Here is a 20,319-nt window from a genome sequence, read left to right as displayed (position 1 = left end):
GCAAAACGCATACACTTGTCTCACCTACTTCTCGGGTCGTTATTGATCACGCGGCAAACGTCGACGCACGGGGCCAAGGTATAAAACTCTTGGGCCAAGGTACGTTACATTCCAGAGATTCAGAAATTTTACCCTTTTTTTACACTATATAATAATTTTCTATTCAAAAATACAAAAAAAAAAAAATTTATTTGATTCAAATAATCGGTTACTTGAATATTATCAAATAAATATTAACTTGAACCAAATAATATTTTATTTAAACCAATATTTTCTATATTTGAAACAAATATAATTTAAATCAATAATTATTTAGTACTATTTATTTTATAATAATCAAGTAATCGATTATTTGAATCAAATAAATTTTTTTTTCAAGAAATTTATTTAAAAAATTAACAACAAAAATTTATTTTCTTGAAAAAAAATTTTAATATTTTTATTTATTAAATTATTAAAATTAAAAAAAAAATAATAATAATAGTAATAAAAATAATAATAATAATAATAATAATAATAATAATAATAAAAGTAATAATAATAATAATAAAGAATTATTTATTGGCAAATAATTATTATTTGAGTCGAAAAAAATTTTTAAATATAAATAAAAAAATAAGTTGCAATTATTTTTGAAATAAATTTTTATGTTTTAAAATTGAATAGGAAAAATTTTTTTTTCTCTATATTTAATGAGAAACATTAATTTTTTTCTATATCGATTAAATGTGATTTGTTTAATTCGCGATTGAGTTGTATAGAAGCTAGTTAGAAAAAAAAGTCTTGAAATAAAAATTAACAATAATATTGCTTATGCAAATGTTTCAAGGAAAAATACAAGTTAATGACATTAATGTCTAAGTAGTAAAAGACAACTATAGTCAGACAGTGATAATAATAGTTATTTTTCTTTATATATAAAGAAAAATAACAATGAAATGCATTTTTTTTTTTGCGATAATTTTTTTATATTTTTTCCAAATTTTTTTTTCCAAGATTCAAACTTTAAAAAAAAATATATATATATTTCTTTACAATTTTTTTTCCCAACAATCGAAAGTAAATATTTTTCTATTTTCTTTATTTAATTTTCAAAAGAGAAATATTTCTCTATTTTCAACTTATAAGAAATATTTCCTTATTCAGTACTTTTTTTTTCAAATAATATTTTTCTATTTTCAAAAAATAGTTTTTTATTCCCGTCAAAAAAAAAAGAAAAAAAAATGTAGAAACTTTTTACTATTGTCACATCTACATTTTTAGTTTGAAAAAAAGAAATATATCTTTATTTGTATATACATATATATATGCAAATGAATGTATGGATTTAATCTTTTTTTCTCGCAAATAGAAGAGAGAAATTTTCCATTCCGCGGAAAGCTTCTTTTATATTTTCTCATTTCTGCGAGGGAAAGGCAAAAAGTCAAAATTGATTTACGATTTCCAAGCACCTTACTGCTCTAAATCCACTGGAAATGATCCGATGTATTTTAAAATTCCGACTTTTGTCGATAACACTATCTTATCGGAAAGTTGGATTCACTACTGGTGAATTTTCTGTTTTTTTTTTTCGGTTCCACTTTATATGAAACGATATTTTAGATTATATATATATATATATAGATATAGTATTTTACCATCGAATAAATTTTAAGAAAAAGGTTAGCAAATTTGGTAACTCGATTCGAAGGTGGTTTCCTTTAGGTTGGGGCTAACTTGAATTTAGGAGAGGAAGGGTTGTAAAACTCGAGAAGCGGAAATTTGAGACTACAGAGTCTTGACGATTAAAGGGAACACGATAGGGGCGTAAGCGAAATTTTGGTTCACGATTGACGTTAATTCAAGTCTCATCGAATTTTCTCTCGCGACTCTACGTGAATACTATATATATACGAGAATATCCAACATTTGAAACGGAAGTAATTTTTTTCTAAATTTAAAAATATTTATTTCATTATTTATTTTATTTATTATTATTTTATTATTTTTTAGTATTATTTTTTACTATTATTATTTTATTATTATTATTATTATTATTTTATTTTTTTAGTACAGTCGGACCTCCATAAGTGAGACTTGTTTAAATCAGAAACCTCTGTAAGTGGGATGAATTTTCTGGTCCCGTTATTTTTATCAAGGTTCGACTGTATTATTTGTTACTATTATTATTTTATTTTTTAGTACAGTCGAACCTCCATAACTGAGACTTGTCTAACTAGGAAACCTCTATAAGTGAGAGGAATTTTCAGGTCCCGTCATTTTTATAGAGTTTCGACTGTATTATTTGTTACTATTTTAATTATTTATTATTATTTTATTTTTTAGTACAGTCGAACCTCCATAACTGAGACTTGTCTAACTGGGAAACCTCTATAAGAGAGAGGAATTTTCTGGTGCCATTATTTTTATCGAGGTTCGACTGTATTATTTGTTATTATTTGTTATTATTTATTATGATTTATTATTTATTATTATTATTATTATTATTTAGTACAGTCGAACCTCCATAACTGAGACTTGTCTAACTGAGAAACCTCTATAAGTGAGAGGAATTTTCTGGTGCCGTTATTTTTATCGAGGTTCGACTGTATTATTTGTTATTATTATTATTATTTTTAGTACAGTCGAACCTCCATAAGTAAGACTTGTCTAACTGAGAAACCTCTATAAGTGAGAGGAATTTTCAGGTCCCGTAATTTTTTATCGAGGTTCGACTGTATTATTTGTTATTATTTGTTATTATTATTATTATTATTATTATTTTTAGTACAGTCGAACCTCCATAAGTAAGACTTGTCTAACTGAGAAACCTCTATAAGTGAGAGGAATTTTCAGGTCCCGTAATTTTTTATCGAGGTTCGACTGTATTATTTGTTATTATTTGTTATTATTATTATTATTATTATTATTATTTTTAGTACAGTCGAACCTCTATAAGTAAGACTTGTCTAACTGAGAAACCACTATAAGTGAGAGGAATTTTCTGGTGCCGTTATTTTTATCGAGGTTCGACTGTATTATTTGTTATTATTATTTGTTACTATTATTATTATTATTATTATTATTATTATTATTTATAATTATTTTTATTATTTATTATTATTATTTATTGTTATTATTTATTGTTATTATTTATTATCATTATTGTTAGTATTATTTTTTATTACTTTTTTTTTAGTACTATCGCAGAAATAAATAAATAATCTAAATTTGGATAAAATATTTTCTGAATGAGGATTAAATGAGAGAAAAAAAAAATGCTGTCCGATAAAAAAAAAAAAGAAAATGACGTGTTTAACAGTATCGAAAGAGCCTTTTAAGAGAAATTATTCGGGACCACATTAAATATGTAAAGTCCTGTTTCAAAACTCAAATACAGTTTTAACATTCGCCTCACGTTATATAGCACACCAGTCGTCACTTTAACTCGAGCTCAACTGAGCTTTAAGCAAAGCTGGTACTAAACTGCCTGAGCCAATAGTCGACTCTAGTAAATTTAAATAATACTAATGTTAGATAGAAGGATTTTTTTTTATATGTTTAAGAAATAAAATTTTAAATTCACATAGCACTGGTTATATAAAATATATGTATATATGTATATATTTATTTGTGGAATATTTATTTTTGTCAAATTTTAAACTTGGGACAATCGGAAAAGTTTCCCTAGGAGGAGGAACAATTTTAGTTAACCTCTTCCTTAAAACTTTGCAAACTGTTTGGGATTTAAGTATATAGTTGAAGCAGCTTTTAGTCACGACGAATTATTAACGTTTCATCAAGGGATGGTTTAATTTAATTTTGTAGGCTTTCTAAATTAGTTAAATTTTACTAATTGTTAGTAAAAGTTACTAATAATTCGTAAATGTTACTAATAATTAGTCAAAGTTCTAATAATTAGTAAATGTTACTTATAATTAGTAAAAGTTACTAATAATTAGTAAAATTTTACTAATTCATAAGCAAAAAGTGAGTCACTAATTCAAATTAGTAAACATTTTTACTAATTCAGATTTAGAGAGTTAATAACAATTTTTTGTAAATAAATACTTTTTATGATTACTATTATAATTTTTTAAAAATAATTTCGAGTTTTTCAAGGAATTTAATTTTTATTAATCAATTTAATAATATTTAATATTATTATATTAATTATTATTATTATTATTTAATAATAATTGTAGTAAAAAAATATGAAATTATTTTTATATTCGTTCCGTCAATTTATTTAAATAAATAAAATAATATTAAACTAATACTAAAATAAAATAATAGAACGAGTAAAAATTGAAAAAAAAGTTAAGAAAAAAAAAACGTCTGTAAATTCTTAATTGTGTTGAAAATAAAACACTGGGGATATATTTAAAGTAGTGCTGCACCCATTTCTGTTAATCTTTAAGTAGTTAATGTAGGATTTGGTCGGACACGACCTCCTCTTTATTATTGGTCTTTATCGATTCAAGTGTCTTTCTTTCTTTCTTTTTTTTAACGAGAGATAAAAGCCGTGATTAGTAAAGTTAAAATTACGAAATTATTTATAGAATTAAGAGCGTGCTTTTTAATTCGACAGTTAATAATCCTCCTTTGTTTTTGGGATTTCATCCACCTTGAAAAGATTCCCCGGAAAGTGCCCCTCTGGAGGTTCTATCAGAATTCCGCCGGAACTTCCAACGTAATTCCGTCGGAATTCCATCGGAGTTCACAAAGAATTTCCAACGGAATTCTGACGGAATGCCGACGGAATTAGGACTCTTAAAATTTTGAAAAAAATTAATCGTAATTCCGTCAGAATTCCGTCGGAATCCCATCGGAAATTCTTTGGAACTGCGATGGAATTCCGACGAAACTTCCAACGTAATTCCGTCGGAATTCCATCGGAGTTCACAAAGAATTTCCGACGGAATTCTGACGGAATGCCGACGGAATTAGGACTCTTAAAATTTTGAAAAAAATTAATCGTAATTCCGTCAGAATTCCGTCAGAATTCCGTCGGAATCCCATCGGAAATTCTTTGGAACTGCGATGGAATTCCGACGGAACTTCCAACGTTATTTCGTCGGAATTCCATCTGAGTTCCAAAAAATTTCCGATGGGATTCCGACGAAACTTCCAACGTAATTCCGTCGGAATTCCATCTGAGTTCCAAAAAATTTCCGATGGGAATCCGACGGAATTCTAACGGAATTCCGACGGAATTAGGACTCTAAAAAATTTTGAAAAAATTAATCGGAATTTCGTCAGAATTCCGTTGGAACTCCGTTGGAATCTCATCAGAAATTTTTCGGAACTCCGATGGAATTCCGACGGAATTACGTTGTAAGTTCCGGCGGAATTCTGATACAACCTCCAGGAGGCACTTTCCGGGAAATCTTTCCAAATGGGCATTCAAAGATAAAAAAAATTCCTTTCTTTAGTAATATTTTCTTAAAATTATTTTTATTTATTAATTAAAAATTTTTTTTTTAATAATATACTTTTTCCGCCTTTATTTTTATTATTTCTAAAAATTCGTATTTTTTTTTAGTAGTATTAATATTATTTTGATTTATTATCTAAAAAAATTCCTTTTTTTTTAGTAGGTATTAATTATTTTGATTTATCATTTAAAAATTCCTTTATTACTAGTTTAAAAATAATTCACCTATTCTTTTGTATTTTTTATTTATTTTTGACAAAAAAAAAAGTCAATTTTTAATATAAGTTCCTAATTTTTGATATTAAATTTCCAACTTGAGAGAGAGAGAGCGAAGGTGGTACGTTAGTAAATTGAACAAGCGTCGTGTCTGAAGCAAAGAGGTTTCACGAATAGTGACGGTGTGTGTATGTGTGTGTGTGATGGTGGTCGGAGGTGGCAGAGGTAAAACATAACGAACCCGCAGGCAGACACTCGGTCGGCCACAGTCCCGGATATTACTGTTACCAAAGACTATTCGATTTGTAGCCAAACGAAGATTCATCTATCCTAACACTCGGCTTTTCCCGTCACTCTTCCATCACCTCAAAACTTGATTCAATTATTTAAATACTTAGCGACAGAAAATTTCATTATTATTTTATATAAAAAAAAAAATTCTACGATAATTATAAATATATTTTTTTTACTCAAAATTATATTCCATAGTATAATAATAATAATAATAGTAAAAATAATAGTAATAATAATAGTAATAATAATAGTAATAATAATAATAATAATAGTAGTAATAATAATAATAGTAAAAATAATAATAGTAGTAATAATAATAATAGTAATAATAATAATAGTAATAATAATAATAGTAGTAATAATAATAGTAATAATAATAATAGTAGTAATAATAATAATAGTAGTAATAATAGTAGTAATATTAATAAAAATAATAATAACTTAAAATTAATAAATACCGTCGATTAAATAATTATTCTATTTTACATTAAATAATTGTATTTATTCGGATTTTTTTTTTTTATAAATAATTATATAATTTTATTATTTTGGATTATATTTATTTAATCGTTAATTTTAACTATTATTATTTTATGAAATTACAATTCCTTTAACAAAATCTATATGCTATATGAATACCATTATTGATTGAAACATTATTTTCAGACTATTATTTCAATTAATGAATTAATTTATTTTCCCAACTCGGATTTATGTATTCTGGAAAATTATCACGCTTTTCGTATAATATAACTACTAGTAGTAAAATCGAGTTTAGTCAGACAAATATAATCCGTTCTCTAATTTAAATCTTCATTTACTGAAAATTTGTACATTATATCTTAATCTCCTAGTTCTCTCTCTCTCTCTCCCTCTCTCTGTCTCTCTCTCTCTCTGTGCTTTATGCTCGTGCATATTCAAAACTTTATTGAACTACTCCTATATATATATATATATAGCCTCATTCTTAATCTATTCAAATCCTTTTTTAATTGACAGTTTTTGGATAATTTTTTTTATCTTCTTTTTATCATTTTTTTTTAATTAGGTATTAAATAATTTTATTTAAAATTAATATTTAAAATTTTTTAATATCAACCAAAGATAAAATGTTTAGCATAGAATGAAAAAAAAAATTATGAAATAAATATTTAGTTGTATTAAATAATTATTATTTTGCATGATTATTAATTATCATTAATTAAATGATATTTGTTTCAAGTATAGAGAGAAATTATTGGTTCAAATACAATTTTATTCAATTGGTTTCAAAAATTATTTGTTTTTAATTAAATATTTATTTTCTTAATTCTTAATAATCGAGTATTGGAAAAAAGTAAATTTTTTTTATATTTGGTTAAAAAAGAACAAATTTTGTAAAATTATTACAAATTTTTTTTTTTGTTATTTTCGTATATATAGAAAAATTAAATTATAATTTGTAAAATATAATATTAGGAAAAAAAAACAATTATTTCTTATGATTCAATTAAAAATTATTGATTGCACTTGTATGTTAAAGAGAGAGAAAGAGAGAGAGAGAGAGTGAAAAATTATTGAGAATCTATTTTTTTGTATTTTTATTGCAGTAGTAAAATTTTGGGTTATTGAAAATTTGAGACGAGAAATATTCAAATTTTCCAATTTACCCTCACAAATGGTGTATTTCGCAATTGAATAATGAAACTGAATAGGCCAATAAAAAGAAAATTTATTCACAAAAGGAGCAACAAAATGTTTCACTATCGTACTCATAAAAAAAAATATATATATCGATAATTTTGTTTTTCCAAATATTAGTGTAAAATTCAAAAAAAAAAATCCAAACAGAAAAAATATATAATTTGAAGAAAAAAAATTATTTTGAAATATTAATTTAAATTATTGTTCATTTTTGCATATATCCAGCTCAACATATGGTATCAATAAATTAGTATCGATTTATTCTCGCAAACTTTACTCATTTCACAGTTAAATATATACTGTGGCTATAAACATATTTGCTTTGAAAATACTATCGCTTTTGTATACTTGCGATTAATCAGAAAGTTAGGATTTTAGTTATATCGTCAATAAATTAATATATTTATGTCAAAAACAATTGAAAAAATGATAAAAATAAAATTTAACATTATTTTTTCTACCAACAAAAGTCATTTAATTTTTTTTTTAGAGTAAGTGTAAAAAAAAGAGACACTGAAAAAAAATTTATTTCATTCGCAAATAATCGGTTAATTAATTATTGATAAATATTTACTTGAACCAAATAAATATTTAGTTGAACCAAATAAATATTTACTTAAACCTAATAAAAATATTTATTGTACCAAATAAATATTTACTTAAACCAAATAAAAATATTTACTTGTATCAAATAAATATTTACTTGTACCAAATAAATATTAGCTTGTATCAAATAAATATTAGATTGAAGCAAATATTAACTTGTACCAAATAAATATTAGTTCATATTTACTTGTACCAAATAAGTATTTACTTGTACCAAATAAATATTTACTTGTACCAAATAAATAGTTACTTGTACCAAATAAATACATACTTATACTAAATAATTTTTATTCGAATCAAATAAACTGTATTTGAATCAATAATTTCTATATTTGAAATAAATACAATTTAATTGACTCAAAAATTATTTGAATCAAGTAAATATTTATTTGATAATAAAGTAACTAATTATTTGAATAAAATAATTTTTTTTTGTTTTTTGATAAGATTTAAAAGATTTAGTCTGTTATTACAATAAATCAATATTGATTATTATTTTCTTAATTTGAAATATTTTCTCCATTTTACTGGAAAAAAAAAAATTATTCGTGTAATTAGTTATAATTTTTTTCATATTTTTTTTTTTTGTAGGAGAAAAAACAGAGAAAAATTGGCTCGAAATAAAGGTGGCTCTATCCCTTTAATGTAGAGAATCATAGGCTGCGCGAGTAGCTAGCTTATACGAGTCAGAATGGATTTCAATGTAGTGAGACGCAAAACTTGTTTCGTTTGCTTTTCAATCGAGCTTACTCTATCGTTGGTAAGAGTGTGCGCGCCTAGCCTACAAAAAAGCAAGACACGACCACGAGGTAAACAGCGTTCTGTCCGATTGCCAAGGTACGCGGAACGCGTTCTCTTTATGCTTTTCACAAGAAGTGGGTCGAAAAGAAAAATTTCAATCTGCCTATTGGAAAAATTAACGGTCATTGAACTGATGTTCAATACAAAAACTTTGAAAAGAGAGAGAGAGAGAGAAAAAGCGAGAGGGAGTGTAAAAAAATCTAATAAAAAAAACAAAAAACGAAATTTTACACAAAGATAATTTTACCTTAAAAAAATAGAGAATTAACGAAAGAAAAATTTTTGAAAACGAAAAATTTATCTCTAAAAATTAAGTGATAAAATTTTTTTTCTTCCCTCTAAATCTAAATTAGCGAAAAGTTAGCTAATTACTAATTTACTTACTAATTTAAATTAGTAAAAAAATTTTCACTAATAGTCACTTTTTACTAAAACTAGTCAAAAAAATTAGTAACTACTAAATCAAATAGTAAAAAAAAAACTAAATAGTAACTAATAATAGTAATAGTAACTAAATAGTACTAAACTAACTACTTTTGACTAAAAATTAGTAAAAATTCTTGATAATTTGAATTAGTAGCTTAATTTTCACTCAATTCTTTAGAGAGTTTGATATGATAAAATGTGAAAAATTAAAATTTGTAAAGTTTTCGATTTTCAATTTACGTGGTCCTATTCATGTTGAATAGCGAAATATCTTTGAGAAAAAAACTCTAGCGAAAAGCTCAAACTGAATATTAGCGATTAAAGTTTCATACATATATATATATATATAGATATATAACGGCACACAAGCGGATTAAAGTGGAAGGCAGCAATATATTTTCCCAACAAAAATTTCTTAAGGCAGGATGGATGATCACATACACTTAATATCAAGAAGATCTGGGCCAAAGTTTTAGTACTGGATTTTTTTTCTTCTTCTATTTTTATCTTTCTTTAATCTTTATTTTTTATTGAAAAAATTTGACATAAAATTTTTTTTATTATTTATTTATTATGTCTGACAAAAAGTGACTACTTAAAAATTTGGAAAAAAGGTAAAAGTCTGACTAACTGTTTACTTGTACTACTGATTTTATTGGTATTATTTGATACGTCTGACTAAAGTCGACTTTTACTACTAATTTTTTATATTATTTAATATGTCTGACTAAAGTCGACTTTTACTACTAATTTTTTAAATATTATTTAATAGATCTGACTAAAGTCGACTTTTACTACTAATTGTTTTATATTATTTAGTAGATCTGACTAAAATCGACTTTTACTACTGATTTTCAAACTTTATTTATTAGGTCTGATTAAAGCGGAATTTTACTACTGATTTTCCACTTTATTTTTTATGTATGACTAAAATCGCATTGTACTACTGATATAAATATATTATATTATAATACTGCGGAAAGGCAGACTAAATATTTACTTTTACTACTGGTTTTCAAATGCAGTCATAAGGTCTGACTAAAAGTAAATCGTACTACTGATAATATTGGGAAAAAACTGCATGAAAGGCAAGACCATTTACAATCACTACTTATTTTTTAAACTCAATTGTTAGGTCTGACTAAAAATAAATTGTGCTACTGATAAGATTTAAAAAAAACAGATTATCTGACCAAATATTTATATTTACTACTGATTTTCTGTTTTAATTATTATGTCTGACTAAAAACCGACTTTTACTACTGCCAAAATTTAAAATAAATGCTGAACGTCTGAACCAAATAATTACTTTTACTACTTACGCTCTACTTACCTTGGTATGTCTGACTAAAATCGACTTGTACTACTGATAAAATTGTAAAAATTATTTTAAAAAACTGACAAAATATTGACTTTTACTACTGGTATTCTACTTTATTTTTTTATGTCTGACTTAAATGGACTTGTACTACTGACATAAGTACATAAAATTATAATACTGCGAAAAGGCTGACTGAATATTCAGTTTTACTACTAATTTTCTATTTTATTTATTATGTCTGACTAAATCCGACTTTTACTACTCATTTTCTACCTTACTTATTATGTCTAACTAAAACCTATTTTTACTACTGATTTTCTATTTTTTTATTACGTCTGACTAAAACCGACTTTTACTACTGATGTTCTACATCACTTATTATGTTTAACTAAAATCAACTTTTACTATTGATTTTCTATTTTATTTTATTACATCTGACCAAAACTGACTTTTACTTCTGATTTTCTACTTTATTTATAATGTCTGACCAAAACCGACTATTACTACTAATTTCCTATTGCATGTAATATTGCTGACTAATACCAAGTTGTACTAATGATAAAATTTATAATATAATGCTGAATATCTGACCAAATATTTACTTGTACTACTTATTTCCTACTTTCCTTGGTATGTCTGACTAAACCCGACTTTTACTACTGACTTTCTATTTTATTTATAATGTCTGGCCAAAACTGACCTTTATTACTGATTTTTCACTATATTTATTGTGTCTGACTAAAGGAGACTTTTACTACTGATTTTCAATTTTTTATTACGTCTGACGAAAACTAACTTTTACTACTGTTTTTCTATTGTATTTAACACATAAAATTTAAAGGCATTAAAATAAGCGTTGCAGCTTATTTTTATGCCTTTTAATTTTCTGTGAATAGGTCTGACTAAAATCGACTTGCACTACTGATAAAATTGTAAAAAATATCAAGTCTGACTAAATATTGACTTTTACTACTGATTTGCTACTTTATTTATTATGTCTGACTAAACCCGACTTTTACTACTGATTTTCTACTATATTTATTGTGTCTGACTAAAAAATACTTTTACTACTGATTTTCTACTTGATTTATTATGTCTGACTAAAACCGACTTGTGCTACTGATAAAATTTAAAAAAAAAATCCTTAATGTAAATTTTCCCATTTGTATGGAAAATGAGTTTCTAGTGAAGAAAAAAGAAAAAAAAAAGAAAAAGAAGACATTTTTGAGTCCCAGAAGGACTATGATTGAGTAAAGCCGAGTTTACAGGTTGCGGAGAACCAAAGGCGTTGTACTGCTTGCAGAATGAGAGGATTTGGAGCTCTGCCACGTTGGAAGAGAGGCAGAGAGAGAGTGAGAGAGAGAGAGAGGAGCACCCTCTCATTGCTCTCGAGAGCTCTACTACGATCACTGATACCAACACTACAGAGACGCCTCGAGGTTTGCTACTTGTCACACTGAAGGAGATCAGAAAGGCACGTCTTTGCGAAAATAGGGAAACAGGTGGAAAACAAGAGGTTTGAGGGAAACCAAAGAGTTAATATTGATAATCCTCAGACACTTCGATTCTCTCCAGAGATAGAATCACTTTTATCCCCACAAGTGCGCTTCAACAGAAAATCGTGATATAAAAAAAAATAATAAATATAAAAACACCAATTTTCTCTTTTACTTTTAAGTATTAAACGATTTTTAGGTTTTTAATTTTTTATTTATTTATTTATTTATTTAAATAAACCCTATCAAAAATTATGTGTAATTTTGTTAGGAAAGAAGAAAACATAATTTTTTCAACCTTTAATTAACCTTTCAAAACATTCAAGTCAGTATAAAAGTTAATATATGATGTTTTTTTTTACAATTAAGAAAATTGTGTGAAATTTTTCATCAATTGCGTACGTCGATGGTAAAATTTAAATTTCATTGGATATAAATAAAATTTATTTCATTTTGTTTTGCGCGCGCAGTAGTGTATGTATAGATCGAATACAATGAAACAAATATATTTTCTGATGCTATACTTCTCTGGTAGTAAAAAATAGAATTATGTCAGACGTAAAAAATTTCTATGCGACTATAACTCCCAAGTAGTAAAATCGAATTTAGTCAGACGAAAACATTTTCACATTTTTAGAGAATATAATATCTGCTTTTTTTTATCAGTAATATATGTATTTGAAATTTTTATTTTATTTCTTATTATTTATAAATGTAAAAAAAAATTATTTAAAACTAATAATATTTTTTTTTCTTGTTTTTTTTTCAGAGTCGAGGTTAGACCAAATGGAGTATAATGAGCATCGCATAAATAATGGTGAGTTTTAATCAACTTTTTTTTTGAAGAAGAATTTTCAAAAATTATTATTTGGTTACATGTAGTGAAAAAAAATTTATTTTGAATCAAATAATAGGTTACGTGACTATTATCAAATAAATATTTACTTGAACCAAATAAATATTTACTTAAACCAAATAAAAATATTTACTTGTACCAAAAAATAAATATTTACTTGTACTAAATAAATATTTACTTGAACCAAATCAATAGTTACTTAAACCAAATAAAAATATTTACTTGTACCAAATAAATATTTACATGTACAAAATGAATATTTACTTGTACCAAATAAATATTTAGTTGAACCAAATAAATATTTACTTAAATCGAATAAAAATATTTACTTGTACCAAATAAATATTTACATGTACAAAATGAATATTTACTTGTACCAAATAAATATTTACATGTACAAAATGAATATTTACTTGTACCAAATAAATATTTACTTGTACCAAATAAGTATTTACTTGTACCAAATAAATATTTAATTGTACCAAATAAATACATACTTGTACCAAATAAATACATACTTGTACCAAATAAATACATACTTGTACCAAATAAATATTTAATTGTACCAAATAAATACATACTTGTACCAAATAAATATTTACATGTACAAAATGAATATTTACATGTACAAAATGAATATTTACTTGTACCAAATAAATATTTACTTGTACCAAATAAAAATTATTTGGTACAAGTAAATATTTATTTTATAATATAGTTACCGAATATTTGAATGAAATAAATTTTTTTTTACTGTGTAAATATTTATTTAATAACAGTCAAGTAATCGATTAATTGAATCAAATAAATTTTATTTTTTTCACTGTAGAGACACACCTTGGTTTCTCTATCAAAATTTCTGATAAAAAAAGTTATAATTTATTTTTACTTTGTTTTTATTTTTATTTATTTATTTTTATTTATTTTCTAATAAAGCGTCACAGTTTGTATTAATTTAATTCTTCTATATATATGTAAACGAACATTGTAAAATTAAGTTTCACTCTATTTCGTAGCTAAAAACTTTTAAACATACAAATAATGTTGACTTATCTCGCTGCGTGACAAGAAGTCATAAACGATCGTCAAAACGGCTCGAAAGTTAAGAGAAGGTGTCGTTTTGAACAATTTTCTTCAATGTTCAAGTATAATACGATTAAATTTGTACATATATATATATATATATATATATATATATTGTATAAATCGAGATACAAAATCGATGTGTTTATCAGACCATGTTTACAGTGAGTTTTGTCAGCTAACTGCTCTTATATAGGCGTAACGTGCGATAACAATAATAGATCGAGTTTAGAGATTATTTCAGTTTCTCATTCGTCATAAATAATAATCTTGAAACTCCATCTGTACTCGTTAATCTCAATTAGTACTGGGCGCAACTTTTCCTCGGGACGAATTGCATAACTGTTGCATCGGGGTTAAGTGCAATGATTGTCCGTTCAAGGAGTTCAACTCGAAAATATGTTTGATTCGCGATTCGTATCAGATATATATAGATATATTTGAATTTTCTTTTTTTTTTTAAGGCACGAATCTTTTGTATCAAAGAAATTATTGGTAAAAATTTATATTTAGTTAGATTTTTTTTATATAATAATATCAGTAGAGCAAGTCGATTTTAGTCGGACATACAAAATAAAGTAGAAAATAAGTAGTTAAAGTCAATATTTAAGTTAGACTATTTATATTTTTTTTCAATTTTTGTCAGTAGTGCAAGAGGATTTTAGTCAGACATACCAAGGAAAGTAGAAAATAAGTGGTACAAGTAAATATTTGATCAGACATTCAGCATTCTTTTAAATTTGTTATCAGTAGTACAACTCGGTTTTAGTCAGACATATTAAATGCACTAGAAAATAAGTAGTAAAAGTCAGATTTAGTCAGACATTCCAAATAAAAAAGAAAATCAGTAGTAACAGTCGGGTTTAGTCAGACATACCAAGGAAAGTAGGAAATAAGAACTACAAGGAAATAATTGGTCAGATATGCAGCATTTTTTAAAAAAATTTTGTCGTTAGTACAACTCGGTTTTAGTCAGACATATTAAATGAAATAGGAAATTAGTAGTAAAAGTCGGTTTTGGTCAGGCATTATAAATAAAATAGAAAATCAGTAGTAAAAGTCGGTTTTAGTCAGACATACCAATGAAAGAAGGAAATAAGTAGTACAAGTAAATATTTGGTCAGACATTCAGCATTTTTTTTTAAATTTTAGCATTAGTCCAACTCGGTTTTAGTCAGACATATTAAATGAAATAGAAAATTAGTAGTAAAAATCGGTTTTGGTCAGACATTATAAATAAAGTAGAAAATCAGAAGTAAAAGTCAGTTTTGGTCCGATGTAATAAAATAAAATAGAAAATCAGTAGTAAAAGTAGGTTATAGTTCGACACAATAAGTAAGGTAGAAAGTAAGTAGTAAAAGTCGGTTTCGGTCAGACATTATAAATAAAGTAGAAAATCATAAGTAAAAGTCAGTTTTGGTCAGATGTAATAAAATAAAATAGAAAATCAGCAGTAAAATTCGGTTTTTGTCAGACGTAATAAAAAAAAGAAAATCAGTAGTAAAAATAGGTTTTAGTTAGACATAATAAGTAAGGTAGAAAATCAGTAGTAAAAGTCGGACTTAGTCAGACATAATAAATAAAATAGTAAATTAGTAGTAAAAGTAAATATTTAGTCTGCCTTTTCGCAGTATTATAATTTTATTTACTTATATCAGTAGTACAAGTCGATTTAAGTCAGACATAAAAAAATAAAGTCGAAAATCAGTAGTAAAAGACGATTTTAGTCAGACAGAGTAAATAAAGTAGAAAAGCATTATGAAAGGTAAAATATTAACTAAATTATTAAATTTTCATAATTTTATCAGTAATACAAGTCGTTTTTAGTCAGACAGTGACTAAATAAAAAAATCAGTAGTGCAACTAAATATTTAGTCAGGCGAATATTTTTTTCCATATAATGAAGAACAAATTATTTCAATTAATAGCTGAAATATATATTTCATTGATATAAAAAAATTAAAAATTTCGTTTCAGGGAATAGTGTATGTAATTATTATATTATTATTTATTTTTAGAAGAAATTCGAAAGAATTTTTTTTTTTTTTTGAACAAGTAGAAAGGGGGATAAGTGCAATTGCAATTGTATGACGTAAAGCACAGTCTGCAGAAGGCAAGTGGGTAATTGCAAAAGGTTGAATTTAAGAATGTAGTAAAAAATAGTAACCTGACCTTCGCACAAGTGTCGGACGAGAATAAAAAAAAAAGAGAGAGAAAGAGAGAGAGAGATGGATATTTGACAATTTAAAGACCCTCGCATGTCATTTGCGTCATTTCGCAATTAAGTTGAAACTTAACATTTTTATTTTCGAAATCCTTTTTTAAATTTTTTATAAATGGTAAAAATAGAAAAAAATGATAATATATTTTATTAATAATAAGTAATAATAAGTAATAATAATAAATAATAATAATAAATAATATTATTATAAATAATAAATAATTTTATAATAAATAATAATAATATTATTATTATTATTATTATTAGTAGTAGTATTAGTATTAGTATTAGCATTAGTATTAGTATTATTATTTTTAGTATTATTTTTATTATTAGTACTATTATTTAATTAATCGTAATAACGTAAATTACTGTAAAAATTTTTGGTTTAAATATTTCCAATTTGGTTAAAAATAAATGTATTAGTATAATTTTAATGGTATTGGTAATAATTGAAATATTTGCAAAGAAGTTAAATCAACTTTAGTCTCTGCGAAATTGAAACAGAAGGATATAATTCACGTTCTAGTTGTCTGAACGATATTCGAGTTTTATCACTGTGAATAGACTAAAAAGCACTTTTAAAATCGTTTGATGATTTTTTTTTTAAAAAAAGTATCTAAACATTGCTGAAATTGACATTTTTTTACTCAAAAAAAAAAAAAAAACAAAATTACTGTATTTAATGTTCAGTATTTCAGAGATAAAATCGTGTTTAGTCAGACATATTTAATTGCTAAGATAAAAATAGAATTAGTAGGTTATCTCTTTATTAATTCTCTAAATCTGAATTAGTAAAAATGTTAACTAATTTTAGTTAGTGACTCATTTTTTGCTTTTTTATTAAATTTTACTAAAAAAAAATTACTTGCTATCGAATTAGTAAAAACTCACTTTCTGCTTTTTAGTTAAATTTTAGCTAAAAAAAAAGTGTTTATATTCTAATTAGTAAAAAACTTATTTTTTGCTTTTTAGTTAAATTTTACAAAAAAAAAATATTGATTATCGAATTACAAAAAAATTCACTTTTAAATACTAAAAAAAACAAACTATTTGCTATCGAATTAGTAGAATATGACTTTCTGCTTTTTAGTTAAATTTTACTAAAAAAAAATTATTTGCTATCGAATTAGTAAAAAAATAACTTCCTGCTTTTTAGTTAAATTTTACTAAAAAAAAACAAACTATTTGCTATCCAATTAGTAAAAAAATAACTTTCTGCTTTTTCGTTAAATTTTACTAAAAAAAAAAAGTTTGCTATCGAATTAGTAAAACTCATTTTCTGCTTTTTAGTTAAATTTTTGTAAAAAAAAAAGTATTTATATTCGAATTAGTAAAAACTTATTTTTTGGTTTTTAGTTAAATTTTACTAAAAAAAAAAAATATTTACTATCTAATTACTAAAAATTCACTTTCAAATTTTACTAAAAAAAACAAACTGTTTGCTATAGAATTAGTAGAATATGACTTTCTGCTTTTTAGTTACATTTTACTAAAAAAAATTATTTGCCATCGAATTAGTAGAATATGACTTTCTGCTTTTTAGTTAAATTTTACTAAAAAAAACAAACTGTTTGCTATCGAATTAGTAAAAAATAACTTTCTGCTTTTTAGTTAAATTTTACTAAAAAAAAATTATTTGCTATCGAATTCGTAAAAAAATAACTTTCTGCTTTTTTGTTAAATTTTACTGAAAAAAATTATTTGCTAACGAATTAGTAGAAAAATAACTTTCTACTTTTTAGTTAAATTTTACTAAAAAAAAATTATTTGCTATCGAATTAGTAAAAAAATAAACTTTCTGCTTTTTAGTTAAATTTTACTAAAACCAAATTTGTACCATATTAGTAAAATTTATACTAAAAAAAGTGAGTCACTAATTCAAATAACTTAAAAAAAAATTTTTTTTTATACTAATTCAAATTTTCAAGAGAAGAACTATTATATAAGGTGAATAAGATTTTAATCAATTCTTCGAAAAGAATGGTATATAAGCGATCCATAGTAAAAGGAGATGAAGTAAACTCGTTGTTGAAACATGCGACCGATTAAAGGATATTGGAAACGTTGTCTGGTCTCGCGTTCACTAGTGATTAAAACTTTAGCTATCGAATGCCGATACTGTAGACTCGCATCCCACATTTCTTCTTTCACAGTTGAAAAATGCCATCGTTTCTCTCTCTTTCTCTCTCTCTCTCGCACTCAAAAAGTGTTTTCTGGTTTATTGACTTTTCTCCGGTGCAAACGCACCGACGTCGTCGGGACTATAACCTCTCTCTTTCTCTCTCTCTCTCTCTCTCTCTCTCTCTCTCTCTCTCTCTCTCTCTCTCTCTCTCTCTCTCTCTCGACTCTATACGAGTGTGTAACGAAGGAACCTAAATCGAACGTCTGGCGTGTCTAGGTCAATAGAGCACTGTGTTTATGGCAACGTTGGGAATAAATACTTCTTTTTTTTTTTTTTTTGCTCCTATACACGTGCGCAAAGGGCAGGAAAAAATTCCCCAATTCATTCCCGAGGGGCAGAAAAAAAAAAAAATTTTTATATAGAAAAGTACAATCGAAATAGAAAAAAAAAAAAAATTACTACTGAGAAAATATGAAAACTTTACGGAGAATTTTACAATTGTATTGTACCAGGAATATTAAAATTATAGGCAAAAAAAAAATTTACCTGCAACAGCGATATGTTTCCTTCAAATAGGGAAAGTTTTTGCTATTTCAGAGAAAACTTATCGCTGTTTCAGGTGAATTTCAAAGAAATTTTTTTTTTTTTTTTTGTAAATTAAATTGATACTTACGCAGCGTGTGCGAAAGGCGAACGATAGGTGGCAAGCAGTAAGGCCACGATGGCTGTGAGGAGGGCAAAGGTCCAGGAGAAGGCGTGAAAGGAACTCATCGTCCTGCGAGACAGCTCTACAAAAGATGCGTCCTTGAAGATTCAAATACGGAAATCAAAAATTCCCCCACCCCCTTCAAAAAATAGAAATCACTTATTTTTTCAAAACTTCAAAAAAAAAAAAAAAAACCATCATCATGATCATAAAAACACAATCACTCGTTTCCTCGTCTCACTAATCCCAGCGAAAGTTGTCCTTCCGCGGGAATTTTTCTTCTACGCGCACATTTCTTTTTTCCTTTCTTTTTAATTGATAAAAAAAAAATTAATTCCACTCTTTCTAATTTTTTGATCACTAGAGATTAGCCCTCTATCCCCCCCCGTTGCGTTGAAGCGCCGGTATTTTACTCTCCCGAGTTCGTTTTAATTTCAAAAAACCTCGGAAAAAAAAAATGTAGGAAGAGGACGAAAATTTTGTTTTTTTTTGAGACGAAATAGGGAAATATTTTTTTTGGAAGCCTCGAGGAATTGAGGAATTTTCTCTTTTTTTTGTGGGGAGGGAGAGAGTCCTCTTCCTACGATGATGATAATAATGATGATGGTGATGATGATGATGACGAGGATGACGACGAGGACGCTTTCGGACACTTTATTTGGAGGCCGCTGATTATGCGGTGTAGGAAATTGCTCCTCTTGTTCGTCGCTCCTTTGGTCCTTATTCTTTCACTTGACATCTCCTCGGGACGGTCGCACCCGCGCAAAGCCGCGCTCGGGAGTGGCGGCCGTCGCTCTGCGCCCGGACATACTGACAGCGCAGGCGCCATCATCGTCTATAACCCTCCATGATCCCAACACTACTCCCCCTTCTCTTCTACCATTTTCTTCACAATCTCACCAACCCTTGCTTCATATCCACCCTTCTCTCTCTCTCTCTCTCTCTCTCTCTCTCTCTCTCTCTCTCTCTCTCTCTCTCTGTTTCTCCTTTCCAGCCACCCTTCCAAAAAGTCTTCCTTGCTGCCTGCTCCTTTTCTTCACGATAACCCTGCGTCACCCTCTCACCAGTC

The 20,319-nt window shown here is 26.1% G+C and overlaps 1 protein-coding gene across 6 annotated transcripts in view; it reads right to left on the bottom strand.

Annotated features, from left to right (window-relative positions):
* Positions 1–20,083, bottom strand: part of LOC127282388 (gamma-aminobutyric acid receptor subunit beta) — a 155,668-nt gene extending 135,585 nt beyond the window's left edge. For all 6 annotated transcript variants that reach the window (XM_051306587.1, XM_051306590.1, XM_051306589.1 and 3 more), the window contains exon 1: positions 19,218–20,083. In XM_051306587.1, coding sequence (XP_051162544.1) covers positions 19,218–19,315 — 98 coding nt within the window. In that variant the 5' untranslated portion in view covers positions 19,316–20,083. The remainder of the gene's footprint in view (positions 1–19,217) is intronic.
* Between the last annotated feature and the right edge of the window lie 236 nt (positions 20,084–20,319).

The sequence above is a fragment of the Leptopilina boulardi genome, unplaced genomic scaffold (assembly GCF_019393585.1).
Source record: "Leptopilina boulardi isolate dan_hultmark-lab unplaced genomic scaffold, ZJU_Lbou_2.1 LbouV2_30, whole genome shotgun sequence".
Lineage (NCBI taxonomy): Eukaryota > Metazoa > Arthropoda > Insecta > Hymenoptera > Figitidae > Leptopilina > Leptopilina boulardi.
Note: the sequence above shows the minus strand (reverse complement) of the source record. Positions and strands in the feature narration are given on the sequence as shown.